This window comes from Lytechinus pictus, chromosome 17, assembly GCF_037042905.1.
Source record: "Lytechinus pictus isolate F3 Inbred chromosome 17, Lp3.0, whole genome shotgun sequence".
NCBI lineage: Eukaryota > Metazoa > Echinodermata > Echinoidea > Temnopleuroida > Toxopneustidae > Lytechinus > Lytechinus pictus.
In genome coordinates, this window is record NC_087261.1 from 22,198,876 (window position 1) to 22,221,456 (window position 22,581).

Below are 22,581 nucleotides of genomic sequence, written 5' to 3' on the forward strand. Positions count from 1 at the left end.
TTATTTTCATATTTAACAACCCAGTTTCACTTCAAATATTATATTTTTTCCAGATGTCATCTTTGTAATCGGATTTGATGGTTTCCGCAAAGAAAATTGCGAAAGCCAATTTTTTCCCAATGTATTTCTTTCTTTCAGAATTTCTAATTTATTTCTTTGTTTTTTCATCTTTTGTTTTTTTCAATGGAAATGATTAGAACTAAAATAATCACCCTTTTAAGAATTTCATCTCTCATAGACTTTGTACACAAAGTACGAAAAGTATAAGAATGAGCCATTCTCGGCATGACATTGTCTCGTAAAAAATAATGTGGCGTGGCGATGCTATCCCGGGTGTCGTGAATTCGGTCTCAAAAGTTGAGCGAGACTTCAAAAATAAATATTGATAAAATTTTGCGGCTCTATCTTTTTGCGTTCCTGAAATATCGCGCGAAGCGTTGAGGGGGGGGGTGGGCATCATGGCCCCAGTCCTTTTGCGGTTAATGAAACACCCGCTTGCATTGGTAACTTTCAACGTCATGCCACCTCAGGTTTGAAAAGCATCTCAATTCCTTCACTTCTCAATTAGTTCTTGACTAATGCAATGGGAGGAATGATTTGTCCATGTGGTCTGGCTATATATTTTTAAAATTCAATTCAAATTTCCTATTGATTTTTTTAAATCATTATAATTACGATACATAACATTAATACAGAGGACAATTCAAAATGTGTGTGTTTGTAGGGGGGGGGGGTTGACAAGGGCCACGTTGAACGATTGAGGGGCCAACTCCCCAGGGAAAAACATGAATTATTGCAATTTTCATATGATCGTAAAAGGGTCTTTTCAAGTCAGTAAACATCCTCCGATCTAATATTTCGTCATAATCCCCTTACATTATCTATTCTAAAAAGGACAGGGATTAAAAAGAAATCCATTACGGCGGTGAATAGAGAACAGTGGATATAAATATTTAAAATCAATCCTTGAAGATTTAAATGTAAATCTTAAAGATTAAAAAAAATATTAGCATTTAATTCTGTATGGATATATCTGGTCACTATTCAAAGCCGTAATGGATTTATTTTAAATCCTTGTAATTTAGAGTGTAGGGATGAAAAGTACACACTTCAGTGGCGCGGATCTACGAGGGGGGGGGGGATAACCCCTTCCCCACCCTTAGGGCTGCCAAGAAAAAAAAGTAATGAGTGGAGACCTACATTTTGGAGCCAACCCCAAATTACCTTAATTTTGTAGTGAACCCCCCTTTCTTGCTTTCTTGCAAACAAATTTCTCGGTACCAATTAAGACCTTCATTTGGTAATGAACCGCCATTTTGGGGGGGCTTGTGAAATTCCCGGTATCAAAATATTAAACCTTCATTTTGCAGTGAAACCCTTTTTTTTTCTTGTCGAAATTCTTGGGCAAACCCCATCCTTGGAAAAAGCTAGATCCGCCCCTGCACTTTTTGTTGTTGCCTTTGGCAATTTAATACCCCCCGTATCCGATCACCCGTAGCTAGGTCCTACCCAAATTTCCTCGTCAATGGCAAACATGAAACGCGCAAGATGTAATAGAACCTAACTGTGAGTGCTGCTCGCTCTGTTCATAACAAACAGGAACGATAGGGGCTATCCCTAAACTTTTTGACAAGTTTATTGTTATCTCGTCATTCTTCTTTTAGTTGCACTTTGGATCTTTGATGGACAGAACGTGTACAGGACTGATCTGATCTTCAACTTCGTCGACCATTGCTTGTAAGTATAATCAGAAACATTACTTGAATCAACGGAGATGAATGTTGCAGGTAATATAAAGGGGATACCTTGGAAAGTTTATAGCGGTTCCTATTATGGAAGTATAATCTACCAATCTACCTCCATGTTCTACCTCATTGGGCTGCGTGATAATCGAGTGGTCAGTATGGTGTTTCGTGGTGGGTTGGACAATTTGGTTTTCTCTGGTGGTGGTGATGGAGGTGATGATCTAGTAGTGCAGTAGTACTTGGCTTACACAAGTTATGGTCAGTGGTGATGAATGGATTAGGATGGTGATAATATATATGAAGGGTATTTATGGTGGTGGTGGTGGTGTTGATGGTGGTATAGTACTTAGTAGTACGGGTAGTAAAGAAATAAAAAGTAACGATAAAACTACTTGTAGTGGTACACACTTAAAATAGTTGGGCAAAAATGTTCAACTTTTAACCAACCCTGGACAAAATACTGTCCACAAAACTATTGGTTAAAATATGCAAAAATTGGGTAATGAAAACTAATAATTGGGTAATACAAAATAATTGCCAAGAATATATACATATATTAATTGTACCAACATACATTACCCAATACAGTGGACAGAATGTTGCCCAACATTATAAGTGTGTAATATTACGGTAGTCGGTAGTAATAAGTTCCCCTCACTTTTTAACTTTTAAAACCCAAAGAGAATGGATACTCAAACCAGATACTAAATTTTTAACGACTGAACTAAAATTCACCGACACATTTACCATTTAATGCTCTGAAAGCTTGCACTTTCCGATCTTTATAAAGTAAATTAGTAAATATAGATTACAAATGTATAATATAAAAAATTGATGTTATGTTTCATGTATATTTGTAGCCTTTCTGAGTTTGAATTCTGAAAACACGAGAGGTTTTCGTCACAGATGAAGAATGTGATGTTGGGTCGTGTTCTTGACCCCATCATCTCAACGCCAGAGTAAACATCTCAAAAATTCGCTCTCTTCGTTTCTTGTTGACACTCCCTGAAAACTGATACCCTTTCTCGTGTTCTGTTTCCATAGCAACTTAACTTCTCAGCGGAGTTCAGGTGAATCACGGATCTTGTTGTTTGTGTGTGTATGAACCATGTTGTGTATCGTATGTGTTTTGTTGATGCGGGGACGTCCCCCCCCCCCCGCTTTTTCAGCAATGACTTGTAGAAATTCATTGTTTACAGGTGCATGGGTTTAAGAGTTTGAAAACGTAAAAACTAACTTGAATTTACAATTTTACATAAAAGTTTGGTTCAGATTATTATTGTTATCAAATCAGCAGTGACCTGGTTTTGTAATTTATCAAATCATGGACCCAAAAGACCATTTCAAACGTCAATGTTACAAAGGTAATGCAAATCGATAGGTAATAAGTCTGGACTACCTATGATTGTTGTCCTTTGATAGCTTGAATGGACTGTCCAAACCGCCCTAAAAAAATATTAATTGTCTGATTCGTCTCATATTATGTTTTCACCGCTACCATTTCTCTATATGCGCAGTTCGAAAGAGAAAAATGTCTGTCAAATAGTTCGAAATGTCATACCGTGTCTGTTCAATAAATAAGGTTACATGTTATTTGCTCCGGCGACAATAGCTCCGATGTTGAATCTGCACGGTAATTCAAACAAAACGAAATCTCCAAAACCAAATAAACCCTTATCCTAATCTTACTTTATTCTGAAATCTGAACCAAAAATTCTATTACAATCCTAACAGTTACTTTAACCCTATATATGCCCTCTGAGATATTAACAAGACCGCGGAGCAAATATCGCAGGAGCGTGTCTAAAACATCAACAACAACAACAACTAACAACAACAACTAATAACAACAACAACGCAAGACAACAATAATGGTTTGGTGAATATATTTATTCTACCAACAAAATGTATTAAACTCAAACCATTTATTGAATTTGATTGATATATATACCATAAATATGTGTTAATTCGGGCACATATTCATCTCCTGATTGGATAGATTGGTTGGCCTTCTCTAAAGAGCAATCGTTAACATATTAATGTCTGGTTCAGTATGTGTCCAGTCGGAAAAAATAAGAATGTCAAATTCAATCAACTTATCGTTTGATTTTTGCCCTTTTCTTTTTCATTTGGACTCAATTCATAATGCTGATCATGCCAGGGTTGTTTTCGATCAGCCCTTTTAGTGCTATTATCAGAGTGTATAGATAGACCATAGCTCCATGGATAGACCATTATAATAGGCTATATGATTGATGATTAATAGGCATAGTCGAATTTGAGTATTTCATTTCGATTCAAGGACTTTAACTCTGTTTCCTGTCTGAAAGTTCACTCATGGCTCATTTAATTTGAACTAACCGAACTCTCAATAGTCCAAACATATTAATAGGCCTCTTCCTGTGTTATCAATAACGTTTAGTTAAAAAAATACAGGTAAACCAGTGAAATTTAGAGAAAGATTAAAAATCATGTCAATTGTCATTCTTTTCTTGTCAGAGTTTCTGAAAACCTTGGATGACATATCTGTTGTGTTTACTCAGCTCACAGTACAGTCTGATGAGTGTGTGCGTGTGCGTGTGGGAGTGGAGCTCTTTATTTCCTAACAATTGAACGGATGTCATGATACGTAGCAGACGACACAAATGTGATGAGAAGAGTTTGTCACCATGTGTAACAATTCATTATTAGAAGTAAAACTCTGCTCTTTATACAATTGATGATGATGATGATGAATTTCGTCCTCCTTTGAAAATATATATTTTTCCCAATGGAAGACATGAAGATTCAACAGTCGTCAGTGAGGTCGGGTTGTATTGGAGATTATTTCGTTGAATTACACCCTTATTAATTATTTCCTTTCTTTTCATCATGGATTTTTATTTAAGGTGGTTTCCCTTCTCATTTATATAAAAGCCATATTATAGTTTTTATAGGTTTTCATCTATTTTTCATATTTGTAGATAAGGCCTTAAGGAGGAATGGCTTTGTATTTTCTTCCTTTACGAAGTGAATATAGTTACAAACTAAAATATTTATTTTCCATATCCATATTGTTAAAAACAATACAATACAAATGTATGTACAAAATAAAATCAAAGGTATTATGAAAATGATAATACCCAAAGATGGTGAAAATGAATAAATGTTATTTTTATGTGAAATACTAATAAAACATACGAAGCTACTTTGTTTATAATAATTTGTTCATGAAAATGATGAGAATATAAAAAAGTGAATGCTAATACACTAAAGGACGAGCAGGTTGCCAATTTACTTATTACTTCTCAGAACGTTTGTTCTCTTTACATTTGACAAATTAAAATTATTCTTATTCTTGTCCTCTTTTAAGTCTTTTTTATAAGATAATTCTCCAGAGCCATTAATGCCACCGGACAGGTTAAACATCAATTATTTTCATTCATTATTTTTATCATTTTTGTTGTTCAATATTCGTTTCGATTTCCTTAATCATTTTTCATACAATAAATCCATAAAAAGGCTAATAGGCTAAATAATATCAACGCATGTTTCGGAAACTATATATGTATTTGTCCATGTACATACAAATTTTGAGACGAAACAAACAGTTGGTACCTTCAGATCTTATTTACTCTGATTTACGAAATCAAATAATCTTTAATTGGAGGTCTTCTTTTATTTGTGTAAGGCTAAGGATGTTTGTATATCAGGGGAAATAGTGACCCCAACCCCGTACATGCCATCGCTAGGTTGTGTTTAATTAACATACAATGTCCGGAAACTATTGGAATGTAGACCATAAGGAATTACTTTGGAATCTTCAATGTTCACCTTTCCTTGTTCGTAACCAATACTGTACATTCCTTAAAAAGCGTCGTAATGATTATTTTGACGAGAATATTAGGATAGATGGATGAACTTACATTTGCGCTCAAAATTCTGTCAATGTAATTGGATATTTTAATTTCAGTTGGTTCCTGGTCCGCTAATTCTGTGTGTCCACTGGCTTACAAGTGTTTTGTAATTCTTTTTTTCCGGATTCATATACCATGTATACTAGTAGTTCACCATGTACGGTAAATATATTTCATACAAGAGCACAGGCAAAAAACATATTACAAACAAATATGATCTATGTACAGTAAATTTATTATGATATTCATACACTGTAAAAAAAATATTGGGTAAAATTTTAACCAGCACGAGGGTAATTATGTGTCCAACCAATTTGAGGCAGTATTTTACCCAATGCGGGAAGCATACTGTCCAGTAAGGTTAAAAAACAAGCAGCAATTACTTTAGAATAGACAAAATTATTCATCACACTTGGATAAATAAAAATGCCCAATATTGGTTGGAAACATAAGTACCCTCATGAAGCAATTTTACCCAATATTTTTTAGAGTGTATGTTCTAGTTGAAGTATACTCATAGTCATCATCTGAGAGTTCTTTAAAGAAATAACCCCAAACTAAAACTCATTAAATGAATTACGCTTTTTATGAAACAGAATGGGTGTATTTCTTAATTTAGAAGTAATGGAACAGTGGAATAGTTCGAATTCAAATTATTTTTTCACATCTCTAAGAACAAACAAGATACAGTACATCGAGCACATCGAGATCAAATCAATCACAATGATTACATAATAATGAAGCAAAATTACAATAAATGTCAGATTTGGACAAAATAACAAAAAATAATAAAATACATATTAAAGGTAATGAATGGCATATGAGTGAGTAGCAAAAAGCCAATAGGCCTATCTAAGCTACTTCCTGATTAACATTCATTACTGAACATCTTGCAATCAACTTGTTTTAGATAGCAAGAAACAAAGATTTCAAAGTCAACCGAATCAGCAAACTAGTAACGAATTTGAATAAAACAACTAAACTAATAAAAAAATTGAGAACATATCAATAAAACAGGAATAAGATAACTTCAAATCAACCCATGATTTCCACCGAATTAAATTGATTGCAAAATCTTAGATAGAAAGTATTTGAGGGGAAAAGAGGGAAAATATCCCCCTCCCACACTCTAATTTGAGCTCACTCGCTACACTCTCCTGTATTAGTTTTTAAAAGAATCATAGTATCTACATTCAGCTCATTTGTTTGGCCATATTACATCATGATCACTGATTATGTAATGTTGTCAGACTCATAATCTTATCAGTGTCATTGACCGGTATTCTGAATTCAGGTTTAACTAAGACCAAGGTCTAACTCTGTGCTAAAATTATGGGAGCCAAACATTCAAAAATTCTGTTTATATTGTATATGTCTTATGTGATGTGATTTTAAATTCATGATTAGAATGTCTTATACAAACTTTTGTTCATACAATACAGTTTGACAACTCAACGTGAAAACGTCATTTTCGTTCTTAAAACTAAAAGCTTTTAATGAACGAAATCTACAACTATCGAAAATGTTTGATAAGTCATATACGGAATCATCTCAATTCTCTAATTTGAGTTATATTCACGTTGTGCGTAGAAGTCTTTAAAATCTATTCACATCCAATATCTTGTTGAGAGTGACTCAACCTTAAAGGCCAAGTCCACTCCAACAAAAAGTTGATTTGAATAAAAAGAGAAAAATCTAAGAAGCAAAACGCTGAAAATTTGACCAAAATCGGTTGTAAAATAAGAAAGTTCTGGCATTTTAAAGTTTTGCTTAATTTCACAAAACAGTTGTATGCTCATCCTGGTTGGTATATGCAAATGAGGAGACTGATGACGTCATCCACTCAATATTTCTTTTGTATTTTATTATATGAAATATGAAATATTCCAATTTTCTCATCATTGTCAAGTGATACAACGATTAATTCCTCCCTAAACATGTGAAATTAACATTGTTTAATACTATAAGGTTCAGTCAAGTTGGTCCTTATCGTCAAATCTAAAAAAAAAAAGAAATATTGTATAATTCAAACAATAAAAAACAAAAGAAATAGTGAGTGATGGACATCATCGACTCCCTCCCCTAGTTGTGCATATCACTGTTTTGTGAAAAATAAGCGAAACTTGAAAAAGTCATAACTTTCTTATTTTACATCCGATTTTGGTGAAATTTTCAGTACTATGCTAGTTTGATTTTTCTCTATTTATTCAAGTCAGCATTTTCCTGGGGTGGACTTTTGACCTTTAAGGTCACACCGGCGAAAGCTAATGCAGACCTATCAAATCTTCTAATTCCATTTGGTTGGATCGAGGTGATATCTCCTTGGTTTGTCTCTTTGGTTGGATGCGGATTTGATGTTATGACGGTAGCATTGTGGGTGACATTGACATTGACTGCAGCATATATGTATATCCTCACTCGCACAATATCATGTTTAATGTGTTAATCTAGTCATTGTTGAGACCTTGGCCTTAACTGTGTACGTAGGTGTCAATGTCAGCTGTCAATAAGTCATGGTCCATTTTCATGGAAACGTAGACCCACTACGTCATAAAAAACATTCAAAATCACGAGTCTTCTGTGGAACGTCTATCAAATTAGGGCCAATGGTATTACTAGTTCGAGAATCTTTGATGCAAGTTCTTATTACCTGCTCAATTTTACCAGCTGTGTTGAGGGCTGTGTCATGTGACCTCTTATACAAATAGGGAAAACGATCATATCCTTCCGTGTCTCACCGCATCATTGTCTGAAGTGGTATGTATACTGGGTCTATTTGTCAGCTATTTCCTCCTCTACCTGACCTAGGGAATGTTTCATGAAACAAATAATCAGTGACTTTCACTGTCTGTCGTTATAAGCCACCGAAAATCCTTGTTCCTGATTGGCTGAGAGCAGATTTATCAGAGAAAATCACTGGCTATTTGTCTCATGAAATATTCCCCCTGACGTGATGCCAAGTAAAACAGCAAGGGACCAATTATTTGTGTATTCGCCGATTATCTCTTTATTTGTACGTATAATACTTTTTTTCGTAATGGTGTTTTCACTTTCAGTTCCTTTGTTGTTCTTTTTCTGAGATATATTGTATGTTTCCCCCTTCTTTCTTAGCGCTTTGTACCTTTTGTATAAAGCGCTCTATAAATTTTGTATATTATCATTATTATTATTATTAGCCTTTGCTGCCAGCCACACAAACGAAACCGATTCCTTTACCGATCAAAACTATTTGATGCTGGCGCGTCGTGGTCCCGGGGGGGGGGGGGGGGCACTCAGTATATAATGCATAGTGGGTATGTGCCGCGGAGGGGACCCCCATTTTTACACTCAAATTTCCGTTCCAAGGCATAGCATTTTTGTCTTTTTTAGAAAAAGAACAAAGAAAACCGCTCCAATGCATAGCATTTCCTTCTTATCGAGAAAAAAGAAGAAAGAAATCCGTTCCAAAGCTTCGCATATGTTTCATTACGCCGCTCCGGTCGTATTGATCTGCTACAAGGAGCTGCAATTTTGGTGAAAAGCGGCCGTAGAGCGCTTTTCGACCATCGCCTAAGCGCGAGCGCACCCGGCGGAGGCCGCGCTAGCTGCGTCATGCACGATTGCCCGTTCCATAGGGATGCATACGCACTCACAGAGATACGGAGATCCGTTCCGAGGACCCCCGTTTTCACAAACATTTGTAGTTCCGAAGCCCGTTCCGAGGACCCTCCTTTTTACAATAAGCCCGCTCCAAGGCCCCCGTTTTTTGCCTCGCCGCGGCACACCCTACCACTTTTTTGGTCGAGTGCCCCCCCCCCCCCCGGGGTCGTGGTCTAGTGGTTCTGACTCTCGCCTGTCAAACAGAGGGTCGTGGGGTCGAATCCTAACCATGGCGTGTTTTCCTTCAGCAAGAAATTTATCCGCACTGTGCTGCACTCGACCCAGGTGAGGTGAATGGGTACCCGGCAGGATTAATTCCTTGCATGCACTGAGCGCCGGTGATGGTAGCTCGAGCTAAAGCCGGGGTAATATTAGCAGCGCTTTGTATCCTCAGGCAAAAAGCAGCTATAAAAACAGCTATTATTATTATTATTTCATTGTTCCAAATGACATATCACCGGTCGGTTTAGAGAATCACGACCAAGAAAAAAATAAAAAACGAAGAAAAGGATAAGGGTCAAACATGGTATTATTTTTTTAAATATTATTTCAAAGTATATTACATACTTGGATTTTTGTAATAAAAATATCGAAATTTTGCTCGCTCGCAACTTTTTATTAATTTTACGCGATACACCATATCAAGCACCCTCAATTCTTGGGCTCATTGCGCCGCTATGTTATACTATGACTGTATGAATATATTTTTTAAACCAATATTTTACAGTATACACATGACGAGATAAGGCCTATGTCCAAAAGATACTAAGACAATTATGAGGTAAATTGTGTTATCGATGGGCCGATATCAGATATCCCCGATCAGGAGAAATTCTCTTTGAGCGGACGAATCAACAGGTTCATGACAAATTCGCCCTACAATATCGATGTAGAAAATCTTACATTCATATGTAGGTACGAAGGTCTGCAATTCCAATTGTGTATAAACATTCAGTCTCTGTTAAAAAATTCCCAAAGTTACCAAGTTTGATTTATCGCCCTTTTCGAGAAAACACAATTAAATCCCCTTCAACCTTTAATATCTGAGTGCATATCAAGCATGTCAAGCGTGTGAAACCAGAGCAGGCTCTGTTTCGGTATTTCATGTGGATGTCACCAATAGTTCATGATTCAAATCTATTCAGCAGGTATTTTGCTAATAATTATTGTTACCTCTCCTGTACCTCTCCAAAATCATAACTGGTTGTACTTTGATCGCCGGATCAATATTTTATCAAATCATTCTTTTGAAACATGGAGAATGCTATTCGTTGACTTTTTGGTCACAATGGTACATTAGATCATGGGAGAGATATCGCTGTATAAATCTGAATCCATGGCATTCATGACGGTCACACTTCACTGGACATTTTATTGCAACCGAATTCTTCTCCTTTGACATGCCTGATGAGAAAAATTGATATTGAAAAAAGGGGGAAGTTCACTCTGATAGCTAGATTTCATGAGATCCTAATATAAACGTATCGCGTTCGTTTACGGCAATCCGTCCCGAAATATAGAGTTGTATATTTTTAAAATATAAAATCTATGACAACACATTCGAGCTGCTCACACTACATCATGTTACATGCATTCCACAAAGGTTGAAGAACAAATAAAAAATAAACCTGTGTATTTTGTATCAGGCTCATTATTTCATACAAAATTCTGAGACAAATATATTTTCGGTCACCGTAAACCATTACATATGTTTATATTATATTACATAAAAATAATAAGAACTCTGAACATCCATAACTTTGTTTTTGTTACTTGTTGGATTTCGTTAATCTTTAAAGAACAGAGTTTTCTCTCACCCCCCACTTTTATTTCAATCAACTTGATGTCACGGTGGCTGATGGAGTACCTCTCTAAACCATGTGGCCCGTATTCTAGGTGAATTGAATAATTGTTAAACACTATATAGCCAATGTTTCATATGTTTGCTGTACTATGTATTTCAATTTTATTCTTTAGTGGTTAGGACAATTATCGTTCATTGCCCTACAATATATATGACCAGCCGACCCGGGGGGGGGGGGGCAGTCAAATGTATTGCTGTACACATGCGTGACCAAATTATTTTCAAACACCCCCTAAACGATTGTTTTCTCTGTGTGTGCAAAATAAGCCCCAATCAGTTTTTTTTGCGGGCTTCATTTACACATTTAGGCCCCTAAGTAAATTAGCGCTATATATGACCCCTAAACAAGTTTTGAACGATCGGGGAGAACCCGAACACTTATCAAAAATGAAGAGGAAAAAACCCCGGGGAAAGAGCTTGGGGGATGCCCTAAACACGTTTGGCTATATAGTCTTAAAAAGCTTGAAACAAAACATAATCTAAATACGTTTGACCATTGACCAGTCATTCAAAACCACCCTTTTTTTAAATCGGTGTTTTTGATACCCTTAACGAGTGCACGCGCGGCCCGCGTCCCAAACTGAAAAAAAAACAACCACTTTAAACGCGTTTTTTGGTCACGCATGCATGTGCACGAAATATATTTGACTCACCCTCGGGGCAGCCACCCCAAAACCACCAATTACTCGTCAGGAAATGTTATCTCTAATAGCCAAAATAATAAATAGGTCTTAAAAGAGCAAACATTTAACATTTAGCTTTTCAGAAGCTTGGAGTATTTCTTCTTCTTTATACTGTAAAAGTTCAAGTTGTTAAATTGATTCGAAAACAAGATGCAAGAGTGTCTTTGACACAACATTTTGGGGACTGCCTGAAAGTGTCATTGAAATTGCACAGTGTGCACATCTCATGCTTGAGTGAACCCAAAAGTCAAACTTACGGTTGTTTTCTCTTTTTTTTCTAAAAAATCTCGCTTTGTTCTGCATTCAGTCAAGTATTTGAGTAGGTTATTGGTAATCATCCTTTTTTTTTTACAAATTATACAGTGCGTCCCAGAAAAAACGAAACCGAGATTTAGCGATGATTTATCATAACTTAATCATAAATAAAATAGACAAATGACCTACCATTGTAAAGCTTAGAATCTCCTCTTTCACCTGGTATTACTTAGATTATTCCTCATTCACGCATGAGTGAGCAAAAACAATTCGAAGAAAGGATGCCAAAAACTCATTTGGCGGGGGGTATCTGAATTTCAAAAAGAAAATCACATGCCTAAAAAGATCAATATCTGCTCTTTTATTCGATACCTTAATCACAGAAAATGGTCAAGAAGTAAAAAAGTTACGATCTCTCGGAACAATGCTTGTATTTCCATAATTTCATTAAATAAACGTGTTTTCACTGGTTTCCCACAGAAGCTATCGCACGATAACAAAAGACTTAATATGCATGGCTGATCGTCAACAAAACGGAGTGTCGAGGAGTTTGAACGCTAGCATGTAAAACCTCTTCATTTTATGAAATTATTGAAATTCAAGCCTTATTTCAATTAACCAGAACTTTGCTATTTCCGGACCATTTTCTGTAATTGAGGTATCAAATTGAAGAGCAGATATTGAACGTTTTTAAAAATGTGGTTTTCTTTTTAAGCTCCAGATACGGCCCGCCAAGTGACTTTTTGGTATCCCCTTTTCAAATTGTTTGTTCTCACTCATGCGTGAATGTGAAATAATCTAAGCAATTTCAGATGAAAGAGGAGATTCTAAGCTTTAAAATGGTAGGTCATTTGTCTATTTTATTTGTGATTAAGTTGTGATAAATCATCGATAAATCTCGGTTTCGTTTTTTGTGGGACGCACTGTATAGCCTTTCAAAGCTAAGGATGATCTTTTTCAAACTAAATAAAATTCTCAAAATTAATTTTGGACGACTTATTGTTGGCTTTGAGATGGCTAGTCACATATGCCTTCTCAATATAATTGATGAATTGAACATCAACATTTCCTACATTTTAACACTTATGATAAGAATGGGCAGAGTAATACAGATATACTGATCAATTATTTCTTTTATTGTTTTTCGCACAGAAAGATATCCGACCCAATCAAAAAATAACGATGGCCCATAGACGGATGCTGACTGTGGCTGCCATTCTGTGGATGGGTTCCATTGCATTTGCACAGTGCCCAGGTAATGCAGATATTCCCGGGGATTGTGATTTCACCAACTTCGACAGTCGTAAGGAGATCCGATGCGGTTCGAGTAACCTTGCATCAATTCCAAACAACATTCCTGCAGATACACAGATTCTCCGACTTGAGCTCAACTGCATCACCTCCATCTCGGCAACAGACTTGTCACACATGGTGAACCTGAAGCAGCTCACTCTGTACAATAACTTGATATCTTCCATCGACGTCAATGCATTTGAGAATAACCGAGATCTGCAGGTTCTCAACCTCAAATACAACAGGATATCTTACATTGACGGTCGAACATTCCGAAACACTCAGAAGCTTACCGAGCTCGACTTGGACAATAACCTTTTACAGTCCCTGGAAAACAACACTTTTAGCAGTTTGCCAAAGTTGAATGAGTTGGAAGTTGATGGAAATCCATTGCAGTCCTTACCCGATGGTATTTTCGATGGCCTTACAAACTTGGCGCTCCTTGATATTTCAAATGTTCTTTTCGAAGCGTTCCCTTCCACTCTCTTTAACGGACTGACAAACCTTGCTACTCTCAAAATGAATAACGTTACGCAAAACGGAGATCAGCTCTTCGGACGCGATTTCATCTTTAGTTCTGTTCCAAATCTTGTAAGTCTGGCGCTTCGTCAGAATTCCTTGGACTGCCTCCCTGGATCTCTTGCCGTACTCCGGACTTTGAAAGTCCTTAAACTATCCATGAACCCGCTAACATGCAATAACCTCACTGTACTAAACTACCTCCAGGAACTGGAGGAGCTGCACTTGGATCACACAGGCCTCAAGAAGTTATCCACAGACATGTTTGCAAGTAATACGAATCTTGTCTTCTTGTTGATAGAGTATTCGAGTTTGTCTGAGGTAGAGGAAGGTGCGTTCACAGGACTTAGCCGTATGGTAGATCTGTACATCTCTTCGAATAACCTAACCACCTTGCCAGACAACGTGTTTGACCCTCTTCCAAATACTGTCAACTTAGAACTCGACAACAATCCTTGGCATTGTGACTGCCAGCTTAGATGGATCCATAACTGGTTAAGTGTTTCGTATGCTGGAATCACACCCGATGACCGCCAACCAGCGTGTGCAAGTCCTGACCGTCTGAATGGTCAACAGTTCTTAGAAATTCAGGAGATTGAGTACGCATGCATGCCTTACACTGACTTGAATGATACAATGAGCTACACGGTTAATGAAGGTCAAAATTTCGTCATGGAATGTGGCGTCACAGGTGATCCTTTGCCTTCTCTTCATTGGTTAACGCCGGATCACGTCGAGCTTCTTCCAAACACCAATCAGATCCCTTTTAGCATTGACGCAGAATGCACCTTGACCATCATACGAATAACCAAGGAAGACGCTGGAACATACAGCTGCACTGGAACCAATGCCGCTGGAGCGTTTAGCATCCGAAAAGTAGTTACTGTTTCAGGAACAGGGAATATGCCCAGCATATTAACAACGGTTTCGCCTGTTCAATCAACGGCCACTACGAACCAGAGTGCATCTCGCCAGGGGGGAAATGACTCGACATTAGTGATAAGTATCGCCATCGTGGCTTCCATTGTAATACTAGGTATAGTCATCGTGATAATCCTAGTCATCCGCCGAAGGAACATACGGAAGGATCGTTTACAACATATCCCTGGAGAGGTTCTGTTCCGCAACGGCAGAGAAACACTACCAAGTTTGCCTTCTTGCACCCTCCCCCGTGACATGACAATGCCTTATGCAACTGGCGATGCTAGATACGCGGACACCTTGCAGCGTCAACCTACAGGAACTTCGTTCGATCCCCCGCCACCTTATTCCACCATCTCACCCTCAGGAAACGACGACATCTACCAAGAGATCAGAGGTGATGATGATCTGTACGAGAAGCCCCGAGATCCTGGCGACATGTCTCCTGCATCATCGGTCAAACTCGGCCACACCTACATGCCAAACGTGATCCGTCAAGACTCGTGCATGTCAACCGGAAGTTGTGGCGCCCCTGCTGGGTACGAACGATCGATGATCCGGGATGTTGGAAAACCAAGAAGTTTAACCTCCTCGTCGAATTGTGGGCCAGCGGTTGGTTATGACCCATCGCCTAAAGGTGCACAGAGCAATCTTTATGTTGCGATGAATGATGACAAGGAGAAGTACGCACAGAAAGATGTAGAAGAAAACGAAGTCCAAGAAAGACTCCCCGATCTTACTCCACTTGCAAAAGCGATGTACGAAAATGCTAGACGAACGTAGCTCATTGGGTAATTGATATCTGTATCATATCTGACTCTAAAACAATAATCATGCAATAAAAATATTATTCGGTGTTATAGCGGGTCGCTCTTATTGTGGCCCTTCTTATTTTTATTTGGGATATATTCCAGGGTGAAAATAATATGACATGAATAAAGTAAATTTAAATGTACTAGTTAACATTTCAAAGGTCTAATTATGATGTGAGATGTATTTAATAATTATCGTTCATCGCAAAATGATACATTTATATAGCGCTAAATAGTTTGTGTTTTTAAGCGTTTTACATGAGCTTATTATCTGGGTTGTCGGATCATGGCATGCCCGCACACAATGTCTATATTTTCTCCACTCTTTGGGGAGAATTCCAACAACAGTTCCAAGATCCAATTGCTGCAAGGCATGCTACATACGGTATCTCATCCTACCGGGTACCCGTTTAACACCTGGGTGAAGAGTGGTAAAATGTGAATTGAAGCATTGCCAAATGACTCCAGATAGTCCGCTGTGGGATTCAAACACACAGTCATGTACCACCTTTTGATAACAAGGCGAGAGTCGGATGGTTTAGAACTTCTACACCTATGAAAAAAAAATGTGAAGACACTATAAGATATATGTAACTGATCAGCCATCATTTAACTAATCTCCTGAGTTGAATAATTCGAGAAATTATGTTATCTCATGAAAGTGTATGGAATGGAATTGTGAAGGAGTCACTTTATATATTTCTCTTTTGGAAACACCATTATGAATAATGCTTTTCGGATGCACTTTTTTCAGGGCTTTACTTTAAGACATTATCACAGACATGGGTGACAAATGGGACACTGCAGCTCAGATTTTCTAAAGTAAAATCGAGGAAAACGAAACTTAGCCCAAAACGTCAAAGTTATGGTAGATGTATAAAGGTTGTGCGTCTATGGTGAATGCATATTAAACGTATGAGAAAATAATTTGATGTTGCCAACTCCCATTTATCGATGCTATTATGGGAAATTAACTTTAGTTCAAGTTTGGATTAATGTATTTAAAATATCACGCTCATGGGCGGAAATCCCAGGGGGGACAGGGGGGACGTGTCCCCCCTACCAAAAATAGTAGGGGGGACACAATATCAAATGTCCCCCCTACTATTTTTGGTCTTTTATGATGGATAAAATTGCATCATTCACATTCGAAATAATACGTGTATTTTGGACTAAATGACCTTACATTTTGAGTGAAAACCTTTGTTTTTTTTTTGCTTGTCAAGTGTTCCAGAGTGAATAAAATAAGATTAGAGGAAGACTTGGAAAATAAAAGAATCTTTCATGTCACTATATAAAATTTTCGCTCACACTTCGCGCTCGCATTGCCTGTTAGATGATTTTTCAATATGGAGCTTAAATATCAAGTTTGGAAGTCAATATACATTAGACAGTTTACCTCGGAAATCGAACTTTCATTATTTTGTGTGATTTACAAACTGATTTTTCAAAGTGCTCTGTAAAAGAGACAGCTTTATGGTCTGATTATTGACATTTTCTACTCGCACTGAGCGCTTGCAAAATTCGATTTATTCAGAACCTATTATTTTTGTGTATTCCATTTAGTTTTGAAAAATATCCCTTTTCAAGTCTGATTGTCAAAACGTAGCAGATAGCGCTACTCGCATTTTGATTGGCGATTTATGTACGTCTCAATATTGATTTTCATGAGATTTGCGCTCGCATTAATGGTTAAAAAATATTCCAACTGATGCATTCTATTCATAATTACTAAAGTGCTTGAAATGTCCAGTTTTCAGGCCATAATATCATCAGATTTCTCGCCCTCATTAGGCATTAATAAATAAGATATTAATTTAATGATCCATATCCACCTCACAATTTTCCTACAAAGTGCTTGAAATATAAAGCTGAAATTGACTCTTTTTTCAGATCGGAATATCAAATAGTTTAAGCTCGCGCTTCGCGCTCGCTGATAAATGTGTAGAATGCCGAGATTCTAGGTCTAAATCTGAAACACGCGCATGTTTATTCAGATATTCAACTTGTTCTTTATTTAGATCAAAATCCAGTTTCAGATCACAATATCACAAATTTTCTGCTCGCATTATTAATGTAGAAAGATCCCCTATTACTCACCCTTTTCATGATTTACAAAACATGAGTAGAGTGTCCCGTTTTTAGGTCTAAATCTCGATTTTTTCTGCTCCCGCTTCGCTTGCATCAATTGTTTAGTTATATAGCTACCCTGTTCACGATTACAAAAATTGATTAAAATGTTTTATTCTTTTTGTAGAAATGTCAAAAATGTTCAGCTCGCATTTGTGCTAGCATTATTTGATTGTTGAAATATGTAACGTCTTCATGGCTAAGTGCAAGCAGTCCTTAACAAGTACCTTTTCGATCGATTCAAATTAAACGTATATGAATGTTTTCTGGCTGCATTTTGCACTCGCATTATTAATGTAAGGACCGGGTGTAAGGAAGACCCCCAATTACTCATCCTTTTCATGATTTACAAAACATGAATAGAGTGTCTCGTTCTTAGGTCTATAAATCTCAAAATTTTCCGCTCGCGCTTCGCAACAATTGTTTAGTTATGTACCTATTATATGTTTAAGTTACAAAAAGTGCTTAGAATTTCCAGTCTTTGGGTAAAATTTCAAAAAATTTCAGCTCGCGCTTCGCGCTCGCATTATTTTATTGTTGAAATATGGAACGTCTTCATGGCTAATTGCAAGCAGTCTTTAACAGGTACCTTTTACATCAGTTAACCTCTGCTCGCACTTTGCGTTCGTAGTAAATATTAAGTTGTATATACATCTTTTTCAGGATAACAAACATTGCCCAGAATGTTCAAATTTTAGGAAAAAATACATAAATTTGCCCAAAAAATTTTGCTCGCGCTTCGCGCTCGCATTATATAAATAAGGACGATGATATTATATATTTATGTTGATTTATAAGAATAAAGCTAAAAAGTGACAATGAGGACTACTCCTTCAATGAAACAGACAAAAATTACCTTTAAGCGGCCGATCGGGGATTAACATATGGCTGAAAACATTTTTCGCCCCCCCCCCTATTGGCGAAGGCTGGATCAGCCCCTGTTGTCCCCCTTACCTTTCGGGACAGATTTCCGCCTGTGATCACGCTTGGAGAAAAACGAGTCCCTTCAAGGATGACGTACTATACAATACAGGTAAAGTCAGTACTAGCTTAGTTACAAAATGCCACAACCTCCTTATTTTCCATCCGATTTTCATAATATTGTAAATGTTTTGAATTTTGCATGAATTAATGTTTAAGAAAAAAGTTGAAATTTGTGAAATGGAAGAAGATGAATGTTTATTTGAATTTAATTATTTCATTTCCCCCCATTTTATTCCAATCATATTATGTTGACTTGTAGTATCCGATATTTTCATAAAATTGTGAATGTTTTGATATTTTTATGAAGTGTTGACGAAAAAGTCTAGAAATTTGTGAAATGGAAGAAAATAAATGAGAACTAAAGATAATTTTTAACGATGGCCGATTATATTTTAAAATTCCGCTAAAAGATCTCTTATTGTACTGATTTTTAAATAATTTAGTTGATAGGAGATGGGCCAATCTTGGTTTATTTCATTCTGTTTTTTTTATAAAATGTTTGTTCGTATATTACTGTCAGGGGCCGCGGAACGGTTTTCAAAGTGGGGGGGGGGGGGGGGTGGGCTGACCATGCAAAAAATCACAATCATATGGTCATTTTTACGTTTTTGTACACGGTTTTGGAAAAAAGTGGGGGGGGGGGGGTGAAGCCCCCCCCCCCTGAGCCCCCCGCTTCCGCGGCCCCTGACTGTGTCTCTGCAATCGTCTTTCTTTTTTTTCTTCAATCACCCAAGTTTTCCCTTTTCTCTATTGCTTACATAAATAAGCACCATTTATTCATCATGGCACATTACTAGTATATTTAAAAGATCATTTCATTTCCTTTACAATGATACCATGCTTGTTATGATCATGCCATCACGAAAAGAGCAGGATTCAAAAGTGTTGGATGAAGTCTGAATTGAAAAGCTGCAAAACGAGCAAAAAAAGTTTGGAAATCTGAGTTTGGCCATTAATTTCTCCCAACTCCAAATTTTACACAATGAATATTTGATATCATTCAAAAGATCATTTAATTCTTTTTAAAATGATACCTTTCTTGTTATGATCATGCCATCACGAAAAGAGCAGGATTCAAAAGTGTTGGATGAGGTCTGAATTGAAAAGCTGCAAAACGAGCAGAAATAGTCTTGAAGGGTCAATACAGAACATGATTCTTTTGTCTGTGTCAATAGAGATGAAAATCCATTCAAATCAAGCCCCTGCTTCTTAATTTTTTAATGTTTTGTTGTGGTTTGTGAAGTGATGGTTTGTTTGTTATGTGATTGCTTATGCAAAGGTGTGTTTGATTCCATGTTAATGTTGATGTTAAGGTGCATGAAAACAATTAAAAGAAACCGCTGAGAAACTCAGTCATCACCACGGAAAAAAGAACAGTGACTTTCAATATTGTGTCATTTTGCAACTTTTGAATTTTGACCTTGCCCCACATTTCAAGGCACTGCAACTCCATGTAAACCATAATCATATCATGTACAGTATCATTTTAAAGATAATTAAACATTGATATTTACTAAAACCAAGGAGGGATTATCGATCAAAGTCAAAAGAAACCGCTGAGAAACTTACTCATCACCACGGAAAAAGAACAGTGACTTTCAATATTATGTCATTTGGCAACTTTTGACCTTGCCCCACATTTCAAGGCACTGCACCTCCATGTGAACCATAATCATATCATGTAGGGTATCATTTTAAAAAGAATTGAATGATCTATTTATTGATATTAATTACACATTGATATTTACTATAACCGAGGAGGGATTATCGATCAAAGACTGATTTCCAAACTTTTTTGAGTTGTTTATATATATATATATATATATATATATATATATATATATATATATATATATATATATATAAATAACCTTTTCTAAAAGTGTTAATGTACAAAAACTTCAGACAAAACAGAGAAAAGATATACTTAAAAAACTATTTCTTTCAAATAATTAGTCAAACAGACTTAATATACAATAGAAAAATTGTTACAGCAATTCAAAATGATCCCAATCGACATTTGATGAAACCATCAGGAATGTTCCGTTTTTGTAACTGTCAAAAAAGCCTAAGATCTACTTTGGTGTGTAGAGTTCAATATGGTTACTCATTTTTCATCAAGGAGAAGGTAAAATTGAACTACTTTCGGGTTAGAGTCCGTGAACGAAATTATTCAATCTTTGGCCAGAAGAGAATTTGGAAGATGAGACAATCATCCAAAACATGCGTTCTGAATAGGACGGTGGCATGAAGCCCTAAACTCCCCCCAAAAAACAATAATAAGTAAAACGAAAATGAAAATCACAATTATTGTTCAGATTTTTGATAAGTTATTGTAGAGGGATCTTTAATTTACTGACCGAATACTTTTTCATGGAATGTGTGAAAAATATGACAGTATTTGTTGAGGGTGCTAGATATATAACATTTGAATGTTTGAAATTCAGAGAGAGAGAGAGGGGGGCAGCGGTTGGAAGATGGTCCAAGGTACATTGGAAGGTGCATGATTCTTTTGTTATACTCATTCAGTTTTATTTGATTCGATTTCTTAGCTGCATGTTATATTCTGTATTTTTTCGATTCGGTATTTACCCATATAAACATTTTGAACGTTATATTCTGTAAATTTTGTAACTCATGGTCTAGTATGCTTTTGCTCAGTTGCTATTTGATATGTAATTTTGTATGATGTATGTAATTCAGATTATTCGTATGTTTCTTTAATATCTAAATGATCAATAAAAAAAAATCAGAACAGCACAATTATGCCTACATACTTTATTTGAATTTGGTTCATGTTGTCTATATTTGTAGATAGATAGATAGATAGGTAACTGGTTTATTGATAAAAACGTCATTGCGACAAAGTCGAATTGCGATGAGTTTACAAAGGTACAGAGGCATTACATAAACAAACAAAAAAACAAAAAAATAAATTGAAATATGAATTCAAAAATATATCACCCATAATCATACATTCGTAATTTCATAAAAAGGAAATACATTTTAAACACAATTTAGAAGTATAATACGAGTTCAGTTTGAAAACAAATATATGAATTCAGAGAAGGATAACAAAGAATATGCATGTAGATGGAGGAGAAAAGTAGGTGAAGAAGGAAAGGAGGGGAGAAGATAATGAAGTTAAGGAGAGGAGAATAAGAGAAAGGGTGAAAGGGAAAAGGATACAAAAGAAAGAGGAAGGTTTGAAGATGAATCACACAGACTGAAATGTTGATAATTTAATGCAAACATAAAATTGACCCACTATAACAATGGCACTCTATGTGATGAAATTATATTGGGTTACAGAGTGTGAACTATATTGGAAGATTACCCCCCCCCCCTCTTCCTGATCCGTACAAGGTACATGTACATTGGGTACTTATTTATTATCCCTGCCCTAAAGGAACAAATATACATCTCTCTCTCGCTCTCTCTCTCACACACACACAACACACACATACACCCTCACACACACCATCAATAGCATATTCCTACAATCCTCAGGGGGAGAGTGTTCCAACGACAGTGCTGTAACAGATTATCGAACATTTCCTCGCACAAAAATATCATGACACAAGAACTGGCTGAATTTTAAAATATATCAAAAAATAATTTTCTCTAAATATTTATTATCAAATGAATCATTAATGGAATTTACATATCAAACTATGCCTTGTAGACGAGGTAAAAAAAGGTAAGCATATTGGTTTCAATTACTTAGTTCATTCGGGGACTTGATGTTTTATGTTCGTTTTAGAGTTCGTTAAGCAATTTTACCGAGTATGGGATAGTGCTATCCCTGAGTCTGTTTGTTCTGAATTTTATTTGCGGAAC

The 22,581-nt window shown here is 36.4% G+C and overlaps 1 protein-coding gene across 2 annotated transcripts; it reads left to right on the top strand.

The window, feature by feature from the left end:
• The first annotated feature begins 1,536 nt into the window (after nt 1–1,536).
• Nucleotides 1,537–19,939, top strand: LOC129280981 (carboxypeptidase N subunit 2-like). Of its 2 annotated transcripts, none has more exons than XM_064112180.1 (2): nt 1,537–1,737; nt 13,235–19,939. In XM_064112180.1, the coding sequence occupies exon 2, from the start codon at nt 13,265–13,267 to the stop codon at nt 15,596–15,598; it is 2,334 nt and encodes a 777-aa protein (XP_063968250.1). In that variant the 5' UTR covers nt 1,537–1,737; nt 13,235–13,264; the 3' UTR covers nt 15,599–19,939. The 2 variants fall into 2 exon arrangements, with proteins under 2 accessions (XP_063968250.1, XP_063968252.1); XM_064112182.1 differs by lacking the exon at nt 1,537–1,737 and adding an exon at nt 8,309–8,398.
• Nucleotides 19,940–22,581: the final 2,642 nt, after the last annotated feature.